General features: G+C 44.2%; 1 protein-coding gene across 4 annotated transcripts in view; it reads left to right on the top strand.

Moving 5' to 3' along the window:
- Positions 1-20,603, top strand: part of SH3RF1 (SH3 domain containing ring finger 1) — a 340,829-nt gene that overhangs the window by 256,332 nt on the left and 63,894 nt on the right. For 2 of the 4 annotated variants that reach the window (XM_078677047.1, XM_078677045.1), the window contains exon 6: positions 9,921-10,031. The exons of the other annotated variants lie outside the window; for them this stretch is intronic. In XM_078677047.1, coding sequence (XP_078533173.1) covers positions 9,921-10,031 — 111 coding nt within the window. The remainder of the gene's footprint in view (positions 1-9,920; positions 10,032-20,603) is intronic. 4 annotated transcript variants of the gene reach the window in all.

Below are 20,603 nucleotides of genomic sequence, written 5' to 3'. Positions count from 1 at the left end.
TCAAACCTGGAGACATTAACCAGGGGGAAAAGGCCAGCTAAATACCGATACGTGCAGATTTTTGTGTGGTGTGCACCAGATTCTCCATGCTATACCTCATTTTTCAGACAAGCCCAAAAATAGGCAATACGTATCACACTTGAAAAGTTCTGAACCCCTTTGTGTTGGATTTTATTGGGTGTAATATATATTGTAGTCCACTCTGGGTCACTTGCAATTGACTTTTATCAAGGGAGATACACATTCTTAGTCTACACAGATTGGGTGCAAGGAGCACAATTAAATGTTCAGGATACACAAAACGAAATTGATTATGTGTAGAATATGGTGATTATTATGAATAGCACAATAAAAAATTCCTCAAAAATGAATGAAACCTAATGTAAACTGTTAACAAAAAAGAGATATTGGTAATCTCTTCCAGTATTGATTCCCTTTTTTAATGGGTCAGTACTTCATGACACCGTACTCCTCCTCCTCTCCAGCAGTTCTTTTTGTGCTCTGCAGCTGGCTCCCAGGTCCAAATCTAATGCATTTTTTACTTACCAGTCCCTTTTCTGTTGTCGTTCCTCAAAACAAAAAGGAGACTTGTGCTTCAGAGCCTGGCACCAGACGTGACAATGCCTGCAATGGTGAGTTCCTAATTTAACATAATAGGTCACACGTGCCCTACTCTTTCCCCTACAGGCACCCAGCTGTGCAACATCCAGTAAGGCTGGTCATTCATTGTGAATGAAAAAATGTGTTCAGATAATGAGCGGCTGTAGGTACAATTGTTCTGCATAATCCAGCCCTCCAGTGTTGAGTTTGGACTTTTGCAAGTTGTTTTTCTTTGAAGAAGTCTTTCAAGTCATGAGATGTGCTACGACTCCAATGCGCATGACTCCATCTGCGATTTTTTTTTTGTGCTTTTTTTTGCCATCAGGTTTGAGCATACACCCAGAGGGCTCCAAATTTGTAGCCTTCCTAGTATTTTCTTTCAGGCCCACATGGTTCCTTTCGCACTTCGTCACTCTACTTCACTGGACACCTTTGGTGAACCATCAACACCCCAGAGTCTAAAATGGGGTGATGGAACAGACACCCTTTCAAAGTTGCCCCTGGTGGAGTTTTTAGTGCTTGGATCACCATGACATCTGCAATCTGTACTCTTCCTGACCACAACAACTCCTTCTGTGGGATCCTGATTCTCCTTCCTTTGAAGAAGACCTTAAGGTACATAGAAAGAGGCTGCGGTCGCCAGGCGAGACCTAAAAAATAAAGGACATGGAGAATGCCAAGTCTACAGTGCGGTGCAAATTAGCTGCAAAAGGCACCTTTTGGAAGCAAGTGCCCAGGGGAGAAACCAAAGCTACATCACTAGACCAGCCACAGTCTCACTTAAAACATCAGCATACCTTACACCAGCTGGCTAGCAGGGACTACATCAGGAGTATATATAGGGGACATACCAGGGGAAAGGGCAGAGGTAGCTCTGATACAGGAGCATCCACCTCTAACCCGTGACTCGCCACTAACCTCTACCCGATCACACATGACCTGTAGGGAGGAGAATACAATATTTTCTCTCTCGTTAGGAGGAAAAACACATCATCTCAGTGGGTTTTAGCAATGGGTAACCATGGCTACTGCTGCATAGCACTTTTCACAGTTCTCCCAACATTCCACCCCGCAGATACATCCTCACCAGAGACCAGCTCTTCCTTCTCAATGTAGAAGTACAACTGCTCCTGCGGAAAGGAGTAATAAAGAGAGAGGTAGAGTACCTCCACACCATCATAAAAAAAGTGTCTATTCTCTCTACTTCCTCGTTCCCAAAAAAGGACGGCACCCTCAGTCTCCTTATGATCCTCAGTCCTAGGTACAATAACATCAGTCGTAACATTTCGATAAAGCAGCCTACAGTAAGTCATTCTTCTCCTCTGACTAGGATTATATGTTCGCAGTTTAGCTCCAGAACACCTACTTCCACATGTCCTACCCATCTACGATGGTGGTGGTGGTGGTGGTTGGGGGGAGCTCTCACTTCAACCCCTACCTCAATGATTGGTTGATCAAGAGCGGCGACAGGCAGCAATGCTGCCCTAGCACAACTGAAGCCACTATTTTCCTACTCCATAGCTTGGGATTCTCCGTAATGCCACCAAGTCCCACTTCCAGCCTAAGCAGATCCAAACCTTGCTGGGATCTGTATTGAACGCATTGACAAGGAAATCCTACCCCAACCAACAAAGGGTGTTGGCTTTCCAGCAGGCGTGGCCTCTTTTTTAGCCCAATCATCAACTCACAGTCAGAACAATGATGCGGCTCCTACAGCGGATGGCCTTGTTCATTACTCTTTCTTACCCCCTGCCAGGCTCTACATGTATCCCTAACAAAAGTGCCTCACGAGGCAATGATCGCAAACAGAGGGTCATTGCAAAGATGTTGTGTTGGTGAAGCCCAGCACTCACCACTGTATGCATTTGTGGGACAGCAACAACTAGCTTCAGGGTAGGCCTTTCTCAGACCCGATTCCACAAGTGATCACAGGCACCTCCTTCAGAGTATTGCCCATCTCAACTCCATGACTATGCAGGGAGTGAAGGGCCCTCAACACAAGGGCCACCACATCATTTACCACGGGCAACATAACAGCTATGTATTAGAAAAAGCCGCGCTTACTCTCTCTAGCTCGCAGCATATTTGGCATAGTGCGATTCGCCACAACATTAAACTCCTAGCGGAACATACATGGATGGCCAACAACTCTGCAGGCCTGCTCTACAGGACACATGAACAAGTCCACTGCAGTAGTGCGCCTACTAGCCCACCAACATGGCCAGCACCCAGCCCCCATTTCTTCCTGCCTTCACTGTCTGTACAGACTCTACCAATCTTTACATCCAAGGAAACCTTGGAAGAAGAGTGAGTCAAGCCCTACAGGGCCTCTCCATATAGTGACTCGCCTTCACGTAGTCCTGGAAATCGATAAGTCTTACTTGAAGTTCAACCCTCCTAAATGCAAAGCACTGGGATGCCTTTTAGCAGTGCAGTTTGATGGCTTTCCTCAGCTGTGTCAAATGTAAAGGATTCTGCAGCACACTACCTTCAACTTATGAACACAAATTACTAAAAAGACACAAACTTCCTAACACCCGCTTGTCACGCTCCTGAAAATTAAAGCTTTTCTCTTTAAACCAGTCTTCAGAACAGACGTCAAGCCATGGTCCTATCTCTTCTCTGTGCCCTGCTTGCCAGCGTCACAGAATCACATCTGACAAGCTTTCCTGCTGCTGCGTGACTACTTGGATGTTTCAATTTTGTCACAATCTCAGGAACCATCAAAGAGCCTCCACTAACTCCCTGTACAGGAACCCACCACCTTCAAAGTCTGTAGCATTGCCTACAAAGGGGAAAAGTCAAGCACGTCACCATATCTGACAAGCAAGGCTGAGGCCTCCATTGTGCTGCTTAACACTTTCTGAAGCAACATCATAAGGATCAAGGCCATACACCATGGAGAAGATAAAGCACCATACCTTCTCACTCCTGCTCTTTAGGAAGGAACCTTCTTCTTCAAGTAACGCTTCGTCCACGTGTGTCCCTATGGCTGTTAGACCCCAGTCAGTAATACCCTGGTCATGCCTGCATTCCTTTTCCAATCACATCATTGTTCTCTTCTACTCTCCTTTTGTGTCCTCACCCATGTGCAGCACTTGGTTGCTTAGTACCTAGGAGTGTGTTGTATAATTCCGCCTAGATACAGAGCGGCATCACCTATGGCTAAATGCAAATGAAAGACCTTCCGAACAGTAGATACCCTGCAGTATTCTCCATCGTCAAGTGGCCTTTTTTTAAAAGCGGGTACCCACTACCCCCTTCATAATCCTGCTACATGCCCAACATCCTTCGACAGTGTGCTAAGCTACTTGTCAAGAGCGTAGCTACCATTGGTGCCACAGGTGCAATGGCACTGGAGACCAGAGCCCTCAGGGGCCCATTGAATCCTGATAAATATTGTATTTTACTACCCCAACAGTAACCAAAAGGGCAATTTCCTTGCTTGTACCAGGGATAATGGCATCCTTGCTACACTACTGGTACCTGTGCAACACCAAGTGTACTATGACCATGTTTAAGCCATGTAAGGATGGATCAACCTGTGGACCGGGTGCTCGATAGCCAGAACTCACTGATTTCCATCCACCTGGTCCATTTGGGGATCTTTGATTAACTTGAACAGGGACCAGTAATATTTAGTCCATGGTTGGAGCAAGTACTTAACCATTGATTTTGTAAACTTGAGATGTTTGACCCTAGTTGGCTTACACCTTCGAGGCATGAGTACAAGCTCACAAAGTCCAAACCCTCACGTGCCTTACCATAGAATTGAACGACTGCGGCGCACCATTGTCAAAATATTGGTACATTTTCCTTCACTGTGGTCAGCAGGTGAAAATAAATGAGTATTTTTGTTTAGGACCACCAAATTATATTTTAAGCCATCTTGCTACCCAACTAATGGGACTATTTCAGCTGAAAGCAGGATGCCATAAGATATTTATTTATTTATTGGAAGTTTTGTATAGTGCTAGCTGGACCCGGGGTATCATTGTCCTGATGGCTTTCTGCAAACCTTGGTGCATGAGGTACCGAGTACCCCTAGTATCCACGCCGACTCAAATATTTTGACCGTACCCAGTTGATTCAGGAAAGGATGATTCGCAAAAGTGCATCAACTGATCCTGCTACCCTTTCCCTTAACATTGTGACCTAAAGCAAAACGATGATTAAGTGATTTTTTTTATAATCAGGGGTGGAGTGGTATTGATCTGCTGGAGTTGAAGTTGACTTTTAAATCATTTATAACTTCTGGCAGAAATACGGCGTGCGTTTTGAAAACCGCCCTATCCTTCATTAGTGGACGGTGTATTATGAACTTGCCTCTTTAGGTGATGATAGTAACCAAAAACAGCCAATTTTAAAGACAAAGGTATAATAATGTATTTGCACACAGGCTACTCGAGCACAATTGTACACGAGCAGCGTCTTACCCTCTCTCACTGCCACATGTCACCTTCCTGGGACACTTCTGCCCATTACAATCATCCATGTGACAAGTGGACTGCTTTGTGACCAAAATACCTGAGCCTGTGAGCTTCAAAGTGTGAACCTGCCAAAGAATGCACGAGCCAGGGCTGGGTGCAATCAATCTTTATAGAAAAGGACCATCTAGTGGCAGTGCTGGCTGCTGATGTAATGACACGCATCGGGCTTCACGAAGGTGCGCAGTATTCTCACTCATTCGACTGCAATAATAGAACAGTGACTAAAGCACACTATGATGTCTCAACACATACACTCACTCACTCACACCCACTCTCACACTCACTCACTCACTCACTCACTCTCACACTCACTCTCACACTCACTCCCACACATGCAGTCATGTGGATAAGCTCTTCAGCAGCCCACATAGCGGTAGTAAGCACTGTATACAAATGCTATAATACACTACAGTACATTTACAAGTCACCTGACCTCCATCAGCCCTGCAGTTGTATTCCGCAGCCTCGTTTCGCAGAGGAGGGCTCACGCCTTGACTGCTCCCGTGCTCCTCTTCACGCGGGGCAGCAGTATACATTCATTTGTGTTGGCTCATGTGTGATTGGGTCTCAAGCATGAACCGTGTGCGAGAAGCTCATGGATTCCCCGATGCAAGTAATGAGGTGCAATGCCCCCTGCTTGTTTATAAATAAGTCTGTTGGAGCGGTTGATGGAACAAGGTGTAAAGAGCGACTAGGTCGTATGCTCTCTCCTGACACCTTCTTTTATAGGTGTTTCAGAGCAGGCCTCCAAGTGGGCAATGAGGTGAGAGATGACACCACCTGCCTCCCCCCACCTTTATCCCCTTTTCTTTGTTCTCCATCCTTACTGCGCTCTTCCTGCACGTGCTGCTGTTGTCATGGTGACCAGTGCAATCTGCTGCTGTCCCTGTGGCTGGCTAGCAGCTCCGCGTCTACTGCTTTGGGCTCAGGGCCTGTGCGCGAGCCTCGGAAGCTTTTGTTTATGTTGTGATACTTAATTCCAGACCCACAGAATTGGCCCATTTTACATTTACAAAGATCTAAGAACCTTTACCTCTCGTTTAGAGACAGCTGTAGTTGCATGGTTTTTTTCATGTAATAAAACAAGTAATACATCTAAATGCATACATATATACATACATAAAGGATTTTTGGGTCGCCCTCTGTCTGCATTCGCCATCTCAGCAGTCATTCACATCTTTCCTACACCCACCACAGCATGCAGTATGGGATGGTGGGTCAGCCCACTTCAGCCAGTGGCTCTCTTGCACTTAGAGGGACAGCATGTTTTTCTGATCACTTGGGCACATCTGCCTCAAAACAAGTGCACTCGTGTGCCATGGTATGGTCGACCAATAATGTATTTGATAATGTGTTTTTTCTTTTCAGTCTGCATCGTTTTCTAAGTTGTATGTTAAATTACTTCTTTAGATTACAGTAATTCAAAGCCAGCAGTATGTTTTCTTAGAGTCAGCATCTTTGCTTGTTATAGACTTACCCTGATGAATTGGCATGCAACTAAAGATCCACTCTCTTCCCAAGATACTTTCATTGCCTACAGTTCGCCATTTGAGGCCGAGCTCACAAAAAAATGACGAAATCTACTGGTCACATGGTTATTACGAAGATTTACATACATTTGCTGTTTTTACTTTCTGGTCATACTTATAATAAAAATGTATGAAATTCATAGAACACCTAATGCTTGTTTCTCCAAATACTTCTTCTGCAGATTGACCTTAGTGGACAATCCACAGGTTTTTGAGGTGTGTGCAGTTGCACATTTTCCCCTCCTTTAGTCATGTGGAAAAGATTTTTTCACTTGGAGAAATCCCTTCCATTTAACTCTTTAAAAATGGGGTGGTTTGAGGGACGCTTTCACACCCGAAATCCAATTTTTTTTTAACACTTTATTTAGCATTTAGGTACAGTTACAGCAGTGCACTGGGATCAGAAAATAACTTTTGGTAAGTACAAGCAGGCAAAATCCCATGACATATTCCACAATGTTGAGATTTTCATATGCCGCCCCAGAATGCAGTCCTCAATCCCCATGTCACTAATGCGTAAGCCAGTTCAATCTCGTGTTTAACAGAAGTGTTTCACATACTCAAGGTCCAGGTAGATAGCAACTGTGGCATCAGAAATAGTATATAATCGAAGAGGTGAGTGGTACCATGTGCCGTGTGACGGCTTAGCCCCATACTCCACTTTCACCCGACTATGTAGGACTACCTCTAAAAATATCTAAGGAGGTAAAAAAAACTTGGCATTACCATGGAAGCCAAACTGTCAATAAAGCCACAAGTGGATAAGGTAGCCAAATCAAGCTTTCTCACAATGAAAAGACTGAGGCATCTTCCAGCTCATAGCATTCCCACTCAAGTTTCAAGCTAACATCTCTCTTGTCCTATCAAAACTGGTGTACGCTAATGATCTGTATCACGTCCCCCCTTGTCCACTATGAGAAGACAACAAAGAATTCAGAACACTGCAGCTACACTCCTCCTACATGTTAAGCCAGAAACACACCTCTCCTGCATTGAGGGCGCTGCTCAGGTTAACAGCTGCCAGAAGATCCTACTCCAAGCTACTTTGTATCACACACAAAGCAGTAGATGGAAAAGGACCACATGTTATTATGAAGAATCAACAAATACATAAAACAAAGGAACATACGCTCAAAGATGGCCCCCTGCCTCATAATTCCTATATACACGAAAATAAACATGGGTGGAACATCTTTCTCTGTTCAAGTATCCAAACTATGGAATTCCCTACTGCAAATGATCCACAGACAAGCATCTCCACTTTAGAAGACTAGTCAAAAGCTGGCTCTTCCTCACATGACAACTGTACCCATCTCAAGAATGTACCACAACAGTATCCTCGGACATGACTGACTACACTTCTCACTGTATAGGAAAGCACTCTTGTTATACAATTAAACATCATTGTACTTTCAACTATGCGTCCTGCTATACACAGATACATTTATATATGGGGAAAAGTATGTATTACACCACAGGATACATGTGTATATCAAACCATGTCAAAATTGCTGCTTCTATGTACATATAGGTAGATATATAAACGGTTACGACTGCTACTAAGCACTACATTAGGGGCCATGTGTGTATTTATGTTAATTACAATTATATCAAACCATAAAAAATGTACCATATAATAAATGTGGACTGCAGACCACTCAAATGTACATATGGTTATTTATATAGAGGTGTTTAATGAAGCAAACACACGTTACCAAACATTGTGTGTGTATATGTATAAATTATTTACATTTTGCTTTTATAAAAAAAAATCTTCAGTCCTTCTCAGACTGACTCCCTCTGGCTCAACCCAGACTTGCTGACTGCCAAACATGCTTTTCAATCTTTCACCCCTTTCTTAGCAAATCCACCCAACTAACAAGCACAGGTCGCCACTATTTACGAAACAACTCACTACTCCCTCTTTCAAACTCACTCCTATCATTCTATCCCTACCCCAAACTCTACTAACACACAAGACATCAAGAGCACAATCCGAACAAAGCAAAACATTGTACTAACCTGCTAATTACTAATCTTGAGATCCAGAGTAGCGTACTAGTCGCCGCAAAAAGCGCTTCAATGCCACGTCAGGTATCATAAGCGCTATATGAAATAACTTTGAGTACATTTAAGGTGAGGAATACCACTGAGAATATTTGCTAACACTTTTAACGGCTAAATGTGTCGATTATTCCATATAGCTGAGAAACTTCTGTGATCCTCCCCGGAGTACACCAGTCTTCTCACCCCCTAACAATACTATGACTGAAAGTTCCACCTGTGCCCATAGTCATCTGCAGTTCCTGATTCCGTGACGCAGAATCCGCCATTGCGGGCATCTATGACATCTTTTACACACCTAAAGGTACTGCAGGAAATTAGGAGTGCTTGGAAACTGGGTACCCGCGAGCTCTGAGTGGTGTTTAAAACAAAGGTAACCTCCGCCTTTAGAATGTTGATTGTCGAGACCCACAGTAAAAGTCTGTGCAGTTTTCATCTAGTTAAGGGGTGGTGATGGCAGCAGGGTACCTTGGAGATGGTTTGTCAAATGCGTGTGCCTGTTGTTTTTCTGTCATACTTTCACGCTACTCAGTGACCGTCTGTCTAAATGTTCCAATAATCAAAATTCAGGCACAAACAGGATTTTGAACCTGATTAAAGACTACAACTAGTGCGGCAATACCGCACTTCTTCCCAGCGCAACTTTTGCTAGGTAAACCCTTGAAGAGCTTGTATAAGAAAAATGCTGAAGATTCTGAGTTATGATGCTCTGAACGGGAGCATACATGCAATATTAATGCGTTATTCCCCATTGTGAGGTGCAAAACTGAAAATGGGGAGGCAATCCCGCACCCTGTAGTACTGGTGGTATTTAGCGGTTGTGATATTGTCACTCAAAAAAAGGGGGTAGTCTTAATGTGGCTAGTGGTGTTTTCCACTAAGTGTAGTTTGTGGTATTTTTGTAGATTGTGTTGTATTGTACTTGCATAAATATAGCGTTTACTACACCTGAAGAGGCGTTGAAGCGATTTTTTTGGTGGGTAGAAAAACCCAGGGTTACTTAGAAGTTTGAGGTTTACTTCCGTGTACTTAATTGTCTCAGTGTGACTGGGAACTTTTTTCCAAAAATGTGTACAGATTGTGCAAATCAAGGCATGGGGATGCTCCACATGGTCGGTCACATGCTTTGCAGTGGCTGGTGGTGCATTGGTTGTGTCTCTGTGAATGGTGGTAATCTCCATTCGTGCTTGGAAATTGAATATTGACGTATTCCTTTCTTTGTGTTTTTTCTCGTCAGGTTCATATCAGTACCACGGGGCTCATTGTGACCCCGCCCCCTAGCAGCCCTGTAATAACCGGGCCATCCTTCACCTTCCCTCCAGAGGTCACCTACCAAGCTGCTCTTGGAGTAAGTAGCATTTCAAAGACCTTGGCTCCTCTTGATTCCACACACCTACCACAGATCTTCAAAACATTAACTATTTTCACAATGCGATGCTCTGTAAAATTGCCGATTCCTGAACCGCAAAGAGCACATCTCTTTTAAACCTGGTACATACACACCTGCATTGGGTCTGAGTTGATGCAGTGATACACTTGCTCAAAGGGATGCTCAATGCCAGTGCAACCCTACATAAATTAAGGAAAGATTGATGCAAGACCTTAGGAGACCAGTCTGCAAGTAACTGCACTTGTGCACCTGTGAGTGCACATCTACAGATTTGCACCAACATACCCCCTGCTTGACACGGCCATGTGTGCATTTTGTGCTTGTATATTGCAATAATGTTGGCATTTACAGGCAGCAGAAATGTATTTTCTGCTCTAAAAACATAACCTAGCAGACAACCATCCAACCGTGAGTGGGCAAACCAATAGTCGTCGAACTATTTTTATTGTTATTATGTTTTTAAAGGCTGTTCCATCTAACCAGAGCAAAACACATGTGGGTTTTACCATGCCACACAGTAGATTATCACGATGAAGGTTTCTATTTAGAGTACAGTTCTGATTTGTCGATGTCTGAATTAAAGTTAACAAGGGCAGTGCCTGCCTCTTGGGTCTGCATAAGGCCCTAATCTTAGCTAGGTGTGAATATACGCTCTGGGGGCACAAACCTGCTTCTATCAAACAGCTTGCTATTCAATTTTTTTTGTAACGTTGTTCCCTTTTGACAAGACTTACACTATAAATCGAGTGTATTTATAAAATAGCTGCTCTTTTGAAAACAGGAACTGCTCTGCATAAAGATAATCAAATAATGAGTTTTTAAATTTAGTAATGTAAAAATAGTGATAATTTGAGAAGATTGAGCAAAGTAAGGCACCTGTATCATGGCTAGTAGATACATGGACATTGTGATGTAAAAGATGGCAGAAGTTATCACTAGGACAGTCTTGGGGTAGTCCTAGAAACATTTCAGCCGTTTGATCTCTACTTACTCTGAATTGTTTCATGAGAGCGATTGGGGTGACCAGTGATTCGTGTTGGTTTGCCCTGTCCAACTGGCTGGTTGGTCTTGACCATCGAATGTCCCTGTGTACTTCAGTGGTGGGAAGCCTCAGGGTTTCTCTGTTCTTACAAAACCTGGGTTTGATAAAGGTGATCTTTGTACAACTTCTCTCATAGTTGAGGATCCCAATTTTCGGTTTTACTGACTTTCACACATACAGGCAACACACTTTATTTCCCTTTCTGTATTTATTTTTAATTATGCAAACACTAGACATCACGTCTTCTCTTGAGTGATTGTTATTACTGCCAATCATGACTGGCAGGTGATATCTGTGCAAGTGAATACATACATCATTTACCTTACGTAGGTACTCCAGTCTTTAACTTTGGTATTAAAAGGAGGGTTTGGATGAATACAAATAGGGCACACAGTCGCTTCTCCGTGGTTGTATTGTGGTACGTCATAAAGATGGCTGTTCTTCATGGGCCTAACGAGATTGTCTTAACCAGTGTGAATATGCAAATAAAAGTAAACTCTCGCATTTTGTCTTCTTCCAAATAATTTGCAGTCACTGAGAGATGATGGTCGTATCTCCAGTTTGCAGAATAAGCCGTAGGCGAACTGCGAACGGTTTAGCGGTCCGGCTTAATGTTTCCAATATAGGACATGACACTGTTTGTTAAAAGGTTAAACGCCTGAGTGGCCTCGTTAAGAAGCCTGTGAATCATAATGTGTATTCATACAGCACTCAGTATTTGATAAAATAAGTTCTAAATATATATTTAGTGTCGCCCAAGGTTGTGAAAAAGTGAGTTCGGCACATACCAAACTGCCTCAAAAATGTAAAAGGAAGGCATGGTTTTAGATAAAACTGCAATATAGATTCTAGGGAAGTGTAATCGAATAATACAATACAAAAATGAATACTTGACGAGAAACCTACGCTGCAGGGCATAGATTTTGAAGCAAAACTGTTTGTATGGTGTACTACCACTGCGCTGATTTTATCACACTGACAAGCGCGCACAGTCCCGCCCTGGGAAATCAATTCCACGAATTCCATTGCAAATAAAGTGTTCACTTCAGAGCGTTTCTCCTTCTCAGTAGTTATTTTCCGTTTATGGAGGTTCGGGGAATTTCTGTCCCTTTCAGGGAGGTTTGCACGATCCTAATCCTTTTCTGTGAGTTTCTGTTCAGTTATATTAGTTTCCGAGAGGTCTGGGTGAATGAACATGGCCTGGTTGTAGGTCTTTGCCTGGTCCTAAGAGGCGCATTGAAGCGGGAGCAGTGGTGCTTGTGTGCTGCTGTCATGGGGGTCCGAGTAAGATCCTTCCTACTGTGGGGCAGGGTAGTCTCAGAGAAGACCCTAGGTTGAGGATGCTTTCAGGACAGTGGTGGCCCTGCACTGGGGTGCTTCGTCGAGCTGCACCCTTTCCGTGAGATGGACTGTAGGAAGAAGCTTGCCGATGCTTTGACTTCTTGTGGGTGGAAATGCATATGTTCGAGGCATATGGGCTGCAGATGGTACATTTATGAATAGATCGCCATCTGGTGTTGGGCTCGGATGATTGCACTTGTTTTTCTTCTGGAGAAGTCTTTGTCGTCATAGATGACTCCTCCTCTTGGTGTTAGTGCGCATGGGCATCGGCTCCATCCTTAGATTGTTTTTTTCCGCCATCGGGTTCGGATGAGGATCGAAGCGCTCCGGACCGACTTCAATAAAGACGGTTATATTTGGCGCGTAACCCTTTCCAATTCGACGGTATTGTTATCAAACGCGACTTCAATTCCATCTCGACGCGTTTCGAAGAACGACGACTACGAGAAGACCAGCTCGACGTAGTCCAGCCCGGAGTCCATGGAAAGGACTCCATTCAAAAAATGTCCAACGTGTGGTGCTAAGTTCCCACACAAGGACCTACACGAAGTGTGCAACCTCTGCTTGTCCCCTGAACACGAATCCAGGGACTGTGAGGCCTGTGCAGCATTTTCTTCAAAATCGACGATTAGAAACCGTCGAGCCCGAAGACACGAGGTATCGAGAATGCAGTCACAAGCAATCCCGGAGCTGTTCGAGGACCAGCACCCAGAACAGGAGGAAGAGGAGGTCGACGAAGCGGGGTCAGAAGTGGACGAGTCCGACGTCGAGGAAATCGACGTCCAGCAAACCGTGAGTGACGACGTCCCTTTACCAAAGAACAGACCCCGCACGGTGTCGACCCCGCCCTCGAGCCCGGTCAGACAACCGAAAAAAGTTTCCGACGCCCCGCCTTCGGGCCCGGCAACGAAACCGAAACACTCGGTCTCCCATCATGGTGGTTCCGATAGACGACCCACATCGACACCGAAGGTACATGTCAAAGAAAGCTCGAAGTCGAAACAGTCCATGTCGACACCGAAACACTTTTCTACGTCGAAAACACCCTCGACACCGGGGACATCGTCGACACCGAAAACATCGGATCCGAATAAAATCTCGGTGCCGAAAACACAAATGGACAGTCAGAAGAAAAAACACCTTTCGGACCCGAAAACTGCGGTACCGACACAGGAATATAAAACAGATCCTAAACAAAAGACTCTGTTTATTGATCCACAAACTGGCAAGGTAGTCACAGAACTACCTAAAAAGAGGAAGAATGAACAGTCGGACGACAGGACTCATCCGAAGAAGAGAACAATGGGGACAAATACAACTCCTCCCCATTCTCCAAAACCTAGAGACACACCCTCTTCTCCTCTTCCTCACAATAGGCCAAATATTCCTCCCACACGACCATCTACACCTACAACAGATGTAGAAAGTGACACAGGGGAGGGAGAACATCCTGGGGATGATGAAGACACATTCCCAGAGGAGGCAGACCCATGGGAAGAGTACAATGTAGGGTCAGATAACGATAACGACCCTGAACTGTATCCTTCAAAACCTTCACCTCCTGATGATAATACTGGTTTTGCGCAACTCATTAATAGAGCAGCAAAATACCACAAGGTAGAACTACATGCAGAACCTCAAATAGAGGATTTCTTATTAGAAACACTACCTACTACACAAAGAACATCAGGAACACTACCAATGCTTAAGGGCCTTCTCACTCACACATCAGAAATCTCCAAAAGACCCAATATTCATTAAAGGGCAAATTCCTCTAGACTCACTAGTAGTCACAAACGCTCGTAAGAGAGCAAACTCTTTATCTACAGGAGAAGCTCCACCTCCTGACAAAGAGTCTAAGCTAATAGATGCCTCTGGTAAGAGAGTAGCATCTCAAGCGGCAAACAGCTGGCGCATAGCTAATACACAAGCACTACTTGCAAGGTATGACAGAGCGCATTATGATGAGTTAGAAAAACTCATCACACATCTCCCTAACGAACATCAAAAGAGAGCAGATCAACTCATACAGGAAGGGAAGTTAATTACTAACACTTCAATCAAGTGCGCTCTAGACGCGGCAGACACTGCAGCAAGATCTATAAACACAAGCATCATGTTAAGGAGACATGCATGGCTCAGGGTTTCAGGGTTCAAACAAGAGGTACAAACATCATTACTGAACCAACCTTTTGATGAGAAAACACTTTTCGGCACAGGGACAGATGAGGCCTTAGAAAAGATGAAAAAGGATACGGAAACGGCTAAATCAATGGGAGCATTGCAACAGCCGACACAAAGAGGTTCCTTTCGTAGGTCCACCTATAGAGGAGGATTCAAAAATACAGGTACAAGCCAGCAACAAACCTCTTTTACACCTACATCACCCAGAGGTAATTCTAGAGGTAGTTACAGAGGTAACAACAACAAGGGTAGAGGTCGCGGAAACAACAACAACCGCAACTCTCCAACCCCAAAGCAGTGACTTCATACAGCTCCCCCCAGACCATATAACACCGGTCGGGGGACGCCTATCACGGTTCCTACCTGTCTGGGAAAACATCACATCAGACAGGTGGGTGAGACAAATTATCCAACATGGTTATTGCCTGGAACTCACATCTACCCCACCAAACATCCCCCCCAAACAGCGTCCAATGAAACAAGATCACCTGACACTGTTAAAACAAGAAGTACTATCCCTACTAGAAAAGCATGCCATAGAGAAGGTTCCACAGCACCAACAAGGAACAGGAGTATACTCCCTATACTTCCTAATTCCCAAAAAGGACGGGTCTCTAAGGCCAATACTGGACCTGAGACCTCTCAACGCATACATAAATTCGGAACATTTCCACATGGTCACGCTCCAACAAGTACTTCCTTTACTGAAGAAAGGGGACTTTCTTTCTACACTCGATCTAAAAGACGCTTACTTTCATATCCCAATTCACAAAGCCCACAGGAAATACCTCAGGTTTGTGGTAGAAGGACAACATTATCAGTTCAAAGTCCTTCCGTTTGGTGTCACAACGGCACCAAGGGTGTTCACAAAATGCCTGGCAGTGGTGGCAGCTCACCTAAGAAGACAACAAATACATGTCTTCCCATACTTGGACGACTGGCTAATAAAGGCCAAGTCACAAGAGGAATGTCTTCAAAACACACAAAAGACAATTCAGCTACTACACCAGCTAGGGTTCACAGTGAACTACACAAAGTCACACCTACAACCAAGCAAGGTTCAACAATATCTGGGGGCTACCATAGACACAGAAAAAGCCAAAGTATACCCCAATCCAGTCAGAATCCAAACAATGCTTACAATCATTCAAAGATTCCAGCCACAACACTCACTACCAGCAAGAGTGTTCATGCAGCTATTAGGGATGATGTCATCCTGCATACTGCTAATACCATATGCCAAACTACAAATGCGTCCGCTACAAGAATGCTTAGAGACACAGTGGAATCAGGCTCAAGGACAGATTACAGATCTGGTGTTGGTAGACGACCGCACACACCGCTCTCTGAAGTGGTGGAACACAACAAACATTGCCAAGGGGCGGTCGTTCCTAGAACCGATTCCACAGGTGACAATAACAGCGGACGCATCGCTCACAGGATGGGGAGCACATATGGAGAAATACACAGTACAAGGAAGGTGGAGTGTGCAGGAAAAAAGACTGCACATCAATCATCTAGAACTACTAGCAGTGTTTCTAGCATTGAAAGCCTTCCAAATACATGTTGCCAACAAAGCAGTCCTGATCAGAACAGACAACATGACAGCAATGTATTATATTCAAAAACAGGGGGGGACGCACTCTCTCCAACTATCCGGACTAGCACAGGAAATCTGGAGATGGGCCATTCCTCAAAACATCTATCTGTTAGCCGAACACCTACCAGGAGTCCAAAACCAGATAGCAGACATCTTAAGCAGACAGTCGGAACAAATACACGAATGGGAACTGCACCAACAAATACTGCAGCCATTCTTCCAAAGATGGGGACAGCCAGAGATAGACCTCTTTGCCACTCATCAGAACGCAAAATGCCAAAGCTTCGCGTCCAGGTACCCACACCACCTGTCGCAGGGCAATGCGTTATGGATAAATTGGTCCAACAAATTTGCATACGCTTTTCCCCCTCTCCCACTAATCCCATTAGTGGTCAGGAAGCTGCAACAACACTCAATGACCATGATACTAGTAGCACCCACGTGGGCAAGACAACCGTGGTTCACCACGCTCCTGCAACTCTCACAAGTGCCACATCAAAAGCTAAGAATTCTACCCATGCACCTTACACAGAACCATGGAGAAATAATGCACCCAGATCCCACACAACTGAACCTAGCGATCTGGCTCCTGAAATCCTAGAATTTGGGTACTTAGATCTACCCCCAAATTGCATGGAGATAATTAAACAAGCGAGACGTCCCACCACCAGAGCATGCTATGCAGCTAAGTGGAAGAGGTTTGCTATACACTGTACTACTAATAATATCAACCCTCTGGACGTATCAACAAGGGAGATTATTTGCTACTTACTACACTTACAGCAATGTAATCTCGCGTACACATCTATCAGAGTACATTTAGCAGCTATAGCAGCGTACCTACAAAACAGGCAGCATATATCACTGTTCAGAGTGCCAGCGATAAAAGCCTTCATGGAAGGCCTTAAAAGAGTCATTCCACCAAGATTACCACCTTCCCCGGTCTGGAACCTCAACGTAGTACTCACCAGACTAATGGGACCACCTTTCGAACCTATGCATAGGTGCGAGATACAATTCCTTACATGGAAGGTGGCGTTCCTTATAGCCATTACCTCACTCAGGAGAGTAAGTGAATTACAGGCATTGACAATACAAGAACCATTCCTACAGTTACACCAGAATAAAGTGGTTCTTAGAACAAACCCAAAGTTCTTGCCTAAAGTAATTTCAGCATTTCACATCAACCAGCCAGTGGAGCTACCGGTCTTTTTTCCAAAGCCACATACTGTAGCAGAAAGGGCTCTACATACACTAGATGTCAAAATAGCCATTTTGTACTACATAGAAAGGACACAAAACTTCAGGAAAACTAAACAACTATTTGTAGCATTTTCCCCAACACATAAGGGCAATCCTATCTCTAAAGCAGGCATCGCTAGATGGATTGTAAGATGTATACAGATATGTTACATTAAAGCAAAGAGAACATTAACTGTTCCTCCTAGAGCTCATTCTACACGAAAGCTAGGAGCATCTATGGCATTCTTAGGGAACATTCCCCTAGATGACATATGTAGAGCAGCAACTTGGTCTACACCACATACATTCACAAAGCACTACTGTGTTGATGTACAGGCTACACAACAAGCCAGAGTGGGCCAAGCTGTATTAAAAACTCTATTTCAAACAGTTGCGACAGACACTGGTGACCACCGCTAGGGAGGTAACTGCTGTACAATCCATTCATAAATGTACCATCTGCAGCCCATATGCCTCGAACGGAATATGCTACTTACCAGTATGCATCTGTTCTTGGCATAGAGGGCTGCAGAGTGGTACATGCCCTCCCTGCCTCCCCGGAAACCTGTGTCTGTCCCAACATTATCTTATTTAGATACATTTACATGGGCATATCTTTATGTATTATACTACACTACTCCATCTAACCCTACTATGGCAAAACAATCTAAGGATGGAGCCGATGCCCATGCGCACTAACACCAAGAGGAGGAGTCATCTATGACGACAAAGACTTCTCCAGAAGAAAAACAAGTGCAATCATCCGAGCCCAACACCAGATGGCGATCTATTCATAAATGTACCACTCTGCAGCCCTCTATGCCAAGAACAGATGCATACTGGTAAGTAGCATATTCCTTCTGTAGTGAGTGTAGGGCCAAATCTCCCTGCCCTCTGCGAACGCGTGTGACGACCCGCCCTTGCTCACTTTATTTCTTTCTGACTCTGGGTTTTACCCTAGTGGGCTGAAAATCTTCAAGACCATTGGAGGGGTTTGACGTGCCTTGGAATGCACAAGACAGCTGGACGGGGTCACTAAAAGCTTCCTGGCTCGTAATGCAGTACCACAGGCCTTTTTAGGTCTCGCCTAGCGTTGCAGCGCATGCACTACTCGCTCTGGCGAGATCTATTGTCGTCAAGTCGACTTCGGAAGTGGGCTAGAAGCTACGCCTTTGCTTTCCATTGGCGCCTGTCACAGTTTATGCAAAAGCTGCTCTTTCTATTGAGGGAGCCAGGTTTTTTGGTGACCACCCTGTCACCCTTCTGGCTCGCCCCTACGGACTTGATTGTGCACTCGCGGACTCGCACGCTTGGATGTGTATCTATTTCAGTACTATTTTGTACACACAGCTTCCGGGACAATAGCATGTGCATTTTCGCAGCGCTTCCCCTTTACTAAGCCGCGGCGCCCATTATTTGAAACACGAGTTCTTATGTTGTCATGCCGCATGTACTACCCATATGGGAGTTCTTGAGTTTTTAGCCCGCTTTAACTCACCGTAGCGTAACACACCGTAGCGTCTCCATGCTGCGTTTACTTTTCTGAGCCTCATGTTATTTTTGCATTAACACACCGTAGCGTAAGTGTAACGACTCCATGCCGCATTTACTTTTACGAGCCTTGGCGGTTTATTTTCATTTTCAGGGGTTTCTGTTTGTTATGCTATTTTACGGCATCGCGCCAAACAGCGTTCTGGTAGCGGGCTCTTCGATCTGATGGCGCTTTAACTTTGAGGGAGTGCAGCGCTTTGGTTTGGGGTTTTGGCTATTTTCACTTCAAAGACAAGACCAAAAGAAAGCTGTGCGTTAATCTGTTCTTTCGCGCTGTCCGTAGTAGAGGAACGAGGGATTCTAAAACACAACTTTCTTTCCGCAAATATAGTAATATATTCTCCATCTGTTTGGAGCTCAAGTTTCCACCTTTTCATATGTCAGCTCAAGTGCAAGAGAGGTCTATACTTTTAGCTAAACAGAACTGCACGCTGAAATAAGTATGCCAGTGTATTAGTAGTATGTGGTATATTTAAACAGAAGACCGTATTTACTCCTTTAGACCGGCACCCAAAATTAACAGTTCTACGTCCAGTATGTTGAATAAATCCTAATGTCTTTTTCAACATGAGAAAGAACACAAATCCTTCTCACGGTGATCCTTTCTCTCATAATTTGAAGGTTTATGCAGTAAATAGTGTTGCTTGAAATAGACGCTTGAACGCTTCGAAGCACAGAACCCGTGCTGTTGTCACGGCGCAGTGTACGTGCCAACGGTTAGGCCAGGGGTGGTAGCCACTTCCTGTGGTGACCCTCACTCTTGACATCCAGAAATTTGTACATGAACCGGAAAGGACGCCCCTGAAGACACCAGCAATTAAACTCATACAGCACTGAATGGAAATAGATTCAAATTCAGCTTCATAAAGCAGAACAATTATAGTAAAGACCCGGACTTCAAACAGCGCTTAATTTGCAACAAAAAAAAGTGATAAGTGTGCAAGGCCCATGGTGCCATCTCATGCCCTATTCTACAGCTGCTGAATGCCAATGCCAACCACTTACTATTGGATTAATAATTACAAGATTGAATATGAATATTGGTTATCAATCTAAAAAAGATATCAGCAGTGCTATCAATGCAAAGCAAATAGGCACAAAAGATGTATTTTGAGTTTGGATTTTCAAATACGTCCTCTGCTGTGCACTGCTAAAAAAAAAAAAAGCATTTGTAGTGCAGTAGGTCTCACATTTACGCGAGTTTCAGCTATCCGCATTGTAAATGACAATACCTTTTATTTATGTATTAAAAACTAAAATAAAAATAAAAGGCATTGTTATTTGCCATGTCATTAGCTGAAACTCACGTAAATGCGAGACCTATTGCATTGCAAATGCTTGTTACCTTTATCCCTCATGGAAAATAACTGCGGTCCCCAATATCCCAGGGCATTCACTTCCCCTTTAATATGTTTAATTGAAATCGTGCATGCATGTTTTGGAAGTCTGTGTGCAAGGGGGTCATTTTTAGAACAAGATGAGGCTCTACTTCAGGTTATCCATATTTCAGTGGGACTGACAACTTCCCCGCAGCTGTTCCTGGGGAAAACGTGCTGTACACCACGAAGGG

Source organism: Lissotriton helveticus, chromosome 2_1, assembly GCF_964261635.1.
Source record: "Lissotriton helveticus chromosome 2_1, aLisHel1.1, whole genome shotgun sequence".
Lineage (NCBI taxonomy): Eukaryota > Metazoa > Chordata > Amphibia > Caudata > Salamandridae > Lissotriton > Lissotriton helveticus.
This window is presented reverse-complemented; position numbering and strand designations above follow the sequence as displayed.